The sequence below is a fragment of the Falco biarmicus genome, chromosome Z (genome assembly GCF_023638135.1).
Source record: "Falco biarmicus isolate bFalBia1 chromosome Z, bFalBia1.pri, whole genome shotgun sequence".
Classification (NCBI taxonomy): domain Eukaryota; kingdom Metazoa; phylum Chordata; class Aves; order Falconiformes; family Falconidae; genus Falco; species Falco biarmicus.
In genome coordinates, this window is record NC_079311.1 from 40,261,383 (window position 1) to 40,270,598 (window position 9,216).

A 9,216-nucleotide genomic window follows, 5' to 3' on the forward strand; every position below is an offset into this window, starting at 1 on the left:
GCTAATGGTTACTCATCTCCTGTGTACATAGGGCTTGACTGAAATGCTTAGGACCAGCTCTTTGGTTGGCTCCACTCTTATCTTACTTGAAGCTGATAAAGGGGGTGCATCTTCCCTTAGTGTACCTCCTCGCAAATCCCTGGGCCGAAGCAATCGCTTTCTGGCACATTCTGTCAACAACAAACAGCAGCACTTTTCTGCAGTGTCACAACAATCCCACCTCTAGGGCAGCCAGGCAACAGCAACATCTGAGTAATTTACATTGTCCCCATTCCTATGTGTGCCTTGCTGCTGAGACTGTAGGAAGAAAGGAAGAAACAAGGTATCACAGTGAGAATGTTTACCAACCACTTTACAGTTCCCCAGGTTGTTCCCTCTTGCAGTTAGAGAGACAACTCCTGGTCCTAAACAAATGGCACAGGGTGTGAAAATAGATCAATATTTCTTTATCAGCATCCTCATTTTGAAAGTTACCTCTAGCGTGGGGCTGGGAATCCGATACCCAGGAAAGCTCTCCAGGAGAACTACAGTGACACTGCATTTAGTAAAAAAACAGTATGGGTGATGTTTTCTGAGTTTACTTATCTCTGCTTATTTTTTCTGCCTTGAATCTATGGAAAAGGGAAAACCAACAAACTAGATGCTAAATGGCAGCATTTCAGCATTTGACTGTTGTAGCTCAAAGTGATACTACCAGTTAGACCAAACTGAAAATGAGTATTTTGTTCCTAACATAGTAACAAAAAGCATGAACAAATATAACTACAGATGCTCTTTTTAAACTCAAAATACTAACTCTGTTTTACAGCTAGAGAACTCAAATGAAAGCAGTAGTTGTTTGTATTGTATGTATTTTCCACAAATAAACATTTTTATATGTTGATAAAGCATATGTGTTTTGTGAATACATGCAAAAATTACATCTCTTTCATTTTGTGTGAAACATCTTACAGTCCTAATTCAGAAAAGCATCTGTTGTTGCAGCGGTACTTGAACATGTGTCATAGATTTTAGGCAAGTACCTAAGCCTTAACACAGGTTTGGTTTAGAAGTTCTTGTGAACCACAGCAGGTAGAGGCAGACAGCATAATGGTGAGAGTAATCTGTCTCTTCAAAACTGTTGCTATTAAAAACAGGAAAAACAAAACCCCTTTCTGAATTAACACATGATTTTTATTGTAACACTCTTTATATTAAATATCTTACCTACCGCATTAGCATCTAAGTTCTAGCACTGATTTAGCTGAATTACATGTAAATGTACATCACAGACTCTCAATTCCAAAAGACATGGTACTTCAATGCTTTAATGAACACTTTCATTTAAATCAGTTAAAATGAGTAACAAACATGAAACATACCATGAAACAAGTTAACATGAAGCTAAAGGAGTTAGCCTACACCTACAAGAAAACAGAGTTGACTCAATTGGAGTCAGCAGTTGTACCAACATTGGGAATGCCTTATCCACTAAGACTGATGAAGCCCAGCACAGCACTCCCTGCAGAAACAGCCATTCCACATCTTCAGCCACACACTTCTATCCACTTGTTGAAGATCGGTGTCCGCTCAGGAGGCATGAAAGAGCATGTCCTCAGAATACTCCCCATCTGCTTCAGTGCCAAGGGGATTGACTCAATTTGGACAGCTCTCTGTAATTAAACCAGCTTTTGCACTGAATTAGATGAGGGATGTTCACAGCTTCCAAACCGTTAGTTTAAATGGGGCAAATCTGACAAGTGTCAACCACAGGGAGTTACAAACATAAGATGACAATATCTTTAACCAGTACAGCTGCTTCTTCAGTGAAGGTTTGACTCCTACATCTGATAGGATCATATATCTAGACAAGGTGTAATTTGTACTAGCATGGTAAAAGCATCCTTCTCTGACGTGCCTCACCAGACCCCCACCCCCCCAGCAAAACAAAGCTGTATTGCTGCAGTTTCCTGTTACAACTTAGGTAAAGGCCATGTGAACTCTGAGGTACAGGTAAAGCCATTTAAGAAGTCTGCCCAGAGCTGTTTTTTAAGACTGTTCAGCTGCAGGTCTTTTTGTTGATGCTGCTGAGCCATAGTAAAGCTGTATGCGTAGTTCTAGCCTATTTCAGTGCACACAGCAAATTAAATCTAGGTATCTGCTGATATTGCATGGACTCAGACCAGGAACACTCACCAACGGGTCTAATCTTACCAACAGTAAATAAGTTTCAAAAGGTATTTCAAGAGTTTACAACAAGCCTCTGTCAGCAACCGTATACTGCTTCCTGTAGTACTTTTGCTAGAAATCTCTAGTGCAGGCTCTGAGGATTATCTGTGCTGCAATGTGGTACAATTTTATAAAGTAGAGCCCCCTGTGGGAAACACTGGTAGAGACAAGGCATATAGATAGAGTTAAGACTTTTTAACCTTTGTTCCATACTTGATACAGTTTATTATATACCTGCTACAGCTCCACAGAACAGTTTTTTCTTCCCCGTGCAGCATGTTCTGTTGCAAGGTTTTTCATGTTAAGAAATAAACTGGAGTTGAGATCTTCCTGGCTTGTGCTTCTTGTGGTCATGGGCCCTTAAGTCTCTTCCCAGTAGTAGGTGCCCCCACTTCGCTCCACCCTTCAGCAGTGCATGTAAATCAGGGGCAGGCCAGGGAGTCCCAGCTCAGAGGGATGGTCCCTGCCTACCAGGACCTCAGCGAGGGCTCCGCCAGCAGCACGGCTGGCAGCTATGTCTTTTCGACATTGTTCTAAGCTGGACAACAAGCGAAAAGTTTCATCCACCCTACTCTCTCCTTTTGCTGTTGCCGTGTGTGGTGTGAGGACTGCTGCATGCAACAGCCCTCAGTAAGGGGCTTTGGACCGCTTCCTTCTACTCAAGCTTTCCTGGAAGATCTCACGGGTGTTTCAGGCTGCAGGAAAATGTATTGGGGAAATCATATTAGGTAAGCCTGCCTGAGCTGCCAGGGACTGTCTCTAGCCACGGATGCTTTTCCTTGTAGCAGTGGGTTTTTTTGGTAGTTAATCGGGTTTAGAAAGCCCTGAAAGGAACAAATGTACCTGCGGAACAGAGGAGCTGCGGGTGAAGTGAAAGCTGATGTTTTCCTCTTGCTTTTGCTGCCTTTGTAACTGCTGGCAACAACCTGGTTGTGGCAAAGAAACGTACAGAAAAAGACATTGTTGACTGGTTGTCAACCAGCAAATGTATGGAATCTGTAGCTTTCTGGAAGCAAGCCTAATCTGTATGTCTCTGTTCTCCCCCCTTTCCCCTCACCACCACTCCCCAGTTTTCAAGCTTAGTTTGAGACTTTTGTTAAATAAAATTACTGCCGTCATAAGAAAAACATCTCATTCACATCAATGGTTAATAATGCTTCTCCCCGTCCCCTATCTTCGTTTTGGTGTTTGTATTTTATTAACACAAATTTATTTTAGCTCTTTGTGGTTTTTCGGGGGTTTTGTGTTTTGTTGGTTTTTTTTTTTTTTTTTTTTTTAGAATTCTTTTCACTGTGACTCTGGTCTGGCAGACTGTTCATTTAGGAAAAGGTAAGGAAAATTTCGTGTTTCCCCCACCCTCCCCTGTTTCTTTTGTGCATTTACAGTATGCCTTGTTTCATTACAAGCTATCCTTCTCTTCCATACTTGCACTTCTTGTCAAGGCCATGAAAAGGAAGAACATGAAGATGTCAAAAGTCTCAATGCCACAGCACAAAAGCAGCAGCCCAAGAACGAAGGGACTATTATAAATGCTCTCAGTGACATGAATCAGAGTTATGAAAGCAGAAAACAACAGAATTTCAGGGCATTGGTACCTTTCACTGGGATTACAGAGAGTAGGTAACATTTATTTAAACAGTGCCATAAAATTGCTTTTTAAAATACTATAGCACAGCAATACTTTGATTGTTGTCCTGGGAGATTCCAGCCACTTGGTTTCCCGTGGCCGCTCGCTCGTTGAAGTTATTCCTGTGGCTACTTAGGAAATGGTGATAAACATTTAAGGTAGAACCGGGGATCTCTTACCTGTAAAAGGTGGTAACCGAAATCAGGTCCCTTGGATTTGCAGGAGTGTTTGTAGAATTTTGTAAAATTCTGGTAATTTTTTAAAATTCACCGTTTTTCATGACCAAAAATTACTGAACTTAAAAATAATTAAAAAATCATTCAGTTGTATGAAAGCAACAGTACAAACAGGAAAAACACCAATGAGTGATTTATGTTTCCTCCTACATCTATAAAGTTTTATATTGGGAGTATGAGAAAGGCTTAAGGGAGTGCTCCCCTCCCCTCTCAAAACTAAGCAACTCTTCCCAATAACGGAAGCCTCCTTTCCTCAAAAATAAGAACCACTTCCCAGTAATAATGCCCCTTTTCTTAAGTGTGACTGAAAACTGACTCTGTCAAAGTGAAATATTTCACTTGAATATATGCTGCTACTACGGGACTTGCCAGGCGTTGCTTCTTGACCATCCTGTAATCCCTAGCAGTTGGTTTCTAATCCTTAACTAAACAAACTGGGTTTAACAGAACAAACACTCCTAACAGGCAGATAATTTTATTGTCTCTAAAGGCAATAAAACTAGATATCCTTAAGATCCTTTGGCAACTGGAAAGACCTGAGAGAACAAGTGAGAAAAAAGGGGAGGTCCAAAGCCCCCGGGATGCTTGGTAACCTCTCTAATATTGTCTTGCAGGTAAAAAGCTGAACAGACATTGCTGCCAAAACGGAGGGACCTGTATCCTAGGGGCTTTCTGTGCCTGCCCAAAGCATTTCACTGGCAGATACTGTGAACATGATGAGCGGAAAAGGTAAAAAACCAGAAAGAGTAAACAAGCTGCTGTGAATGTTTTATTTTCTGTGGTGGCATCAGGAACATACCAAATGTCTCCCTTGTCCTTGACAGCAACTGCGGCAGCATTGCCCATGGCACCTGGGTGATGAAGGGCTGTTGGCTGTGTCGGTGTGGCTATGGTACTCTGAACTGTCTTTCAGAAATAATGCACGATAACTGTGGTAAGGAACGGTGTTAAATCAACCATTTTTATCTTGCCTTCTGCAAAGCTGGGGTACTCAGACGATGCTGTATATGCTCTGTTTAGACTAAGGTAGTGGCCTGCCTTGCTTCAGAGAAAGCATGAGAGAGACAGTAAATGATACTCCTGTGGCCTGTATAGTATATCACAGAAAATACTTGGAGATCTTTATACTCCTGTGCAGTAGGAAACTTCCCCCATTTTAATGGAAAATTAGAGGGATTAGAGGGATTTCTGTTCTGCAAAACCTGTACACATATACAAATTGTCCTGGTTGAGTGGGAAGTCATACAACTAAACCACATCCAAGCCTACAAAAATGTTTCTTAGATGAGGAAAGAGAAAAAACAGTAGCATAAGCTGGTGTGGTAAAAAGTACAAACCAGTATTACACTAGAGAAAAAAGTACTGAAAATATGCATGTTCTTGCATAAGCTATTTAACACATAAATAGCAGCAAACTAGTCTGAAACTTATTTTAAGATCAGTATATTAATCGTCAAAATATTCTTGTATGGAGGTCTAAGACTGAGAACACCACCAAAAAATGCCTAGCCGTAGTCCAGATCAGTGCAATGTAGTGGCATCTCGTGTCCTCAAAAGCACTATATTACTTCAAGACAAGCCTTTGTACATCAGCCTGTGAAAATCCCTGTATAAAGGTTTGAGCATTTTGAAAACAGTATATCAACTAGCATAAAAACTTGAAGGATTGCTTTATAGGTACTTATTTTCCATTGAAAACTGGCTGCTGAGATCCAGACTGTTCTCAGTACTTTGAGATGACTAATAAGAGTTTAATATTATTTTCTCTCCGGTGGCAAAGTTAGTGCAAAATACTCTTGCCCTTCATGAATGATGTCTCAACACAGCCGTGTGTTGTTGTTTACTTTCCTTCAGTTTTGCCAACAGCACTAGTTAGCAGGGTAAGAAAAACAGCAGACCTAAATAGCTTCAAGATTTGTTTGCACCGTAAGGAACTATTAGCCTCTTCTTTTCTGACCAGACTCCTGTCTGAGTAGCAGTGTGTTGAAGCTGTGACTTCTGAGTTATACCACCAACTCGGAAGTAAATACAAATTTCAAAACTTGAGCCTCCCAGGATGTGCCCTGTTGTGTGATAAGACCACAAATCCAAATAAGTGAAATGCAAAAGAAAGGTGACATTCCTATCTTTGCAACCACAGCTAAAAATAAATAAATAAATAAAATTTAGCGAAAACCCACCACCAAAACCATTTTTGCCTTGAAGTCTTATGTATTTACTCTGGCAACCAACTTGCTCGTTAAACTCTTCAAAAGAGTTAAATGCTCAAGTTACCTTGGGCGTTCACCTTTAAATCAGCCCTATTGTTTGCCCTTACTGGAGCAAAAGACCTAACAGGCCTCAGCCACGTTCAGTGAAAACAGTCTACTGCTTACTAATTTTGAGCTCAGCTTAACAAAGGCAATAAAGGTGGCAGTGGAGAATCATCTCCTCATCCTCTCTGACTCAGCAGCTTTCACAGGTGTGAGGGTATGGCTTTCTGCTTCTGCTAGTATAGTGAAGCCCCTTCTTGTTAAAGGAAGGGTTAAAAGGCTACATGCAGAGCTGAGTGCATACCTCTTGTGAACATCTTGCACTTGCTTTTGCTTGGTATTTACTTTTGATTATTCTGAGATTAATGCCTGCCAGAGCTGATAAGTGCTGTCATTTGCTCCTCAAACGATCATTGATGGGACATCTATTCAGATCTCTCCACTGAGAATAGCCTCTTTGATTGGCTTTAACAGCTGATACCTTTAACTTAAGTACCTGTGAGATGTCAAAGGACTTTAAAAGTATGTTCAAAATGCTTCTTTTACAATTTGCATATTTTACTCATTACCAATTTTATTTTCTTGATACTTTTTTAGAACTGAAATCAGAAAAGGAGGAAATGAGGAGGCTATATTCTAATGGACTGAAAATACAGCAAACAGTGTTTGCACTGACTTGCCTGCTCACTGTCCTCCTGGAGCTCTGCTGCTGGCAGTTGTGAAACCGGACAAAGGCAAATATTTCAGGGCTGATGTAACCTTCGCCATGAGTCACACAACTTTTTTCTTCTGTGAGCTACAGAAGACACTTCTGCCTACATGCTGGAGACAGATTAAGATGTATTAGTTAATGGTGGAATGCTTGGATTATTTTAAATTCAGATGATATGAATGTGAAGTATTTATTATTATATTATTATTTTATTACTACTACCGATGTCTGATTCTAACGATACTAAAATACTGTTCTTCCAGTGGAAGCAAAAAAGCCCCAATGTTCTATGCCTTAAGTATTGTAAAATATAGTAATTTTCTTTGTACACAGTACAACTATTTAACTAATAAAGCTGATTTCATTTCTGAAGAGCCTTTCTCTTGGGGTTTCTTTAAACTTGAGAATTCTTATCCACCATTTGTCATTGTATTATATCCTGTAACAAAACAGTAAGAAAAGGGCAGGGTGGAATGAACAATCAGAAATTTGAAGAGATAAGAAGAGTGTTAAGGGTAGGTATATTTCAAACCCTAATATACAGAATAACTCTAAAAGTTGTATGGTCTTTCAGGTTTTTGTTATAGCTAAATTGTAGGTATGCATAATCTTAGGCAGGAAATATCTGTTTCTTAAGAACACATAGCTGATGTTTATTTGTCTTTTGACAGGTTATTTTATTTCACATCCTAGAAATATAAGAGTTTTTCTTTTAAAAGGATGGCAAAGAAAAACTTTTTAAAGCTTTTTCTATAGGAAGCCTATCTTGACTTATATACCATTTAAATATGAGTATTTCTAGGTTGTAAAATAAAAAAATGTTTGGAACGTGTAACTGCATTTGCAATGTAAGACCATAAAACATGAGAAACATGTTTGTTTTAAAAAAAGTTGCAGAGAAAAGCCTAAAATATATCTTCATTCTTAGGCTGTTGAGATACCACACAGAAACAACCAGATTTATAATTTTGTTGGTTTACAAGGAATTAGTGATTTATAAAAAACCTTAATGACTTTAAAAAGTTCAATATATTTAATTCTTAAAAATTCTTTATTCATTTCCTTGGTCACACAAGCAAAGACAAGGATCCAATTATAAAGCAGAGATGGATGCATCAACAACAAATTATATGTAATATTGTGGCTGCCTTTGAAACTATGACTATTCAGTAACAGATTTTTATAAGTCATTGTGTAAAAACATTCATTTTAAGTATTACAAAGGATTCAGACTATTCCTTTCCACACTCTGGACTTGAGTGGAAAGAGTAAGGTTTTTCACTCTTCACATAAGATAGACTAGACCAGAAACTGCCCTTTTATCATTTCCTGCAAACTCATCTGCACCTGTATGCCTGTGTTTCCACAGACTTTGAAAAGGAGGTACCAGCCTGGGACAATTACATATCAAAGAGACCTGGAGGAAAATAGTCATACCTTTATTTATCCAATGTTGAAATTGAAGGCAATCTTGAAATGTGAGCAACATCTTGGCTTGCCATAAAGCATACCTGATAAGTCTGTCAGCAATACAGCTTGTAACGTGCTTCAAATAGACATTGCTTTTTGAAGGAAAGCAGCAAGATATGTAGACAATATATAGTACAGTAAATATTAGAAGTAACACTTTTTATCCCTACAGAAAACATACAGAGCCATATAAGATTGCAATTAGCAAAAGGAAAGGGTAGTCTAATATATGTTTTATAACAGAAGAGCAGTTTCTGTTGCAGTAACATCCACAGAAGACTTAATCAGAAAAAGCTGATCTAGATAACTCCTTATGCGGATGAGCCTATGTGCCTGCCAGAGTCACCCTGATGGAGCTATACATTATTGGGTTGTTATGACTTGAAGAATTAGAGTAACTGAAAAATCTAACTGAGCAACATTTTCTTGCTATACCAAAACATCAGTCCAAGGCATCTAATTAGAAGCAGCAAGGTACAGCTTCTACAGTTTTGAAGCATTGCATGGGGAACTTAGCTCAGTAAGTGATTGTAATTAATGTCAGTGTAAATCATTACTCACTCTGAATGCTAGGATTTGAAAGTTTTTTCCTGTGTACCTAGAAGTGATAAAAGGGTTTTGTTTGTTTGTTTTTAAGATAACCATACCTTTTCTATCTTATGCCATTGATTCTGTTACTGAAAAATCTGAAAATGATTGCTTCAGGACTGT

General features: G+C 39.0%; 1 protein-coding gene across 1 annotated transcript; it reads left to right on the forward strand.

The window, feature by feature from the left end:
• Nucleotides 1–2,565: 2,565 nt before the first annotated feature.
• On the forward strand, nt 2,566–7,305 carry LOC130142806 (cryptic protein-like). Its single transcript, XM_056325204.1, has 6 exons — nt 2,566–2,936; nt 3,488–3,537; nt 3,651–3,824; nt 4,686–4,800; nt 4,896–5,005; nt 6,921–7,305. Exons 1-6 carry the CDS (start codon nt 2,824–2,826, stop codon nt 7,043–7,045), a joined length of 687 nt encoding a protein of 228 aa, XP_056181179.1. The 5' UTR covers nt 2,566–2,823; the 3' UTR covers nt 7,046–7,305.
• The last annotated feature ends 1,911 nt before the right edge of the window (nt 7,306–9,216 follow it).

What these genes read in the sequence shown, in the direction of transcription:
- LOC130142806 (XM_056325204.1), top strand. Translation starts at nt 2,824, where the DNA reads ATGCAACAGCCCTCAGTAAGGGGCTTTGGACCGCTTCCTTCTACTCAA. An exon ending in TATTGGGGAAATCATATTAG is followed by an intron (nt 2,937 to 3,487) that starts GTAAGCCTGCCT and finishes TTTTTTTTTTAG; the next exon opens with AATTCTTTTCACTGTGACTC. An exon ending in GACTGTTCATTTAGGAAAAG is followed by an intron (nt 3,538 to 3,650) that starts GTAAGGAAAATT and finishes CTTCTTGTCAAG; the next exon opens with GCCATGAAAAGGAAGAACAT.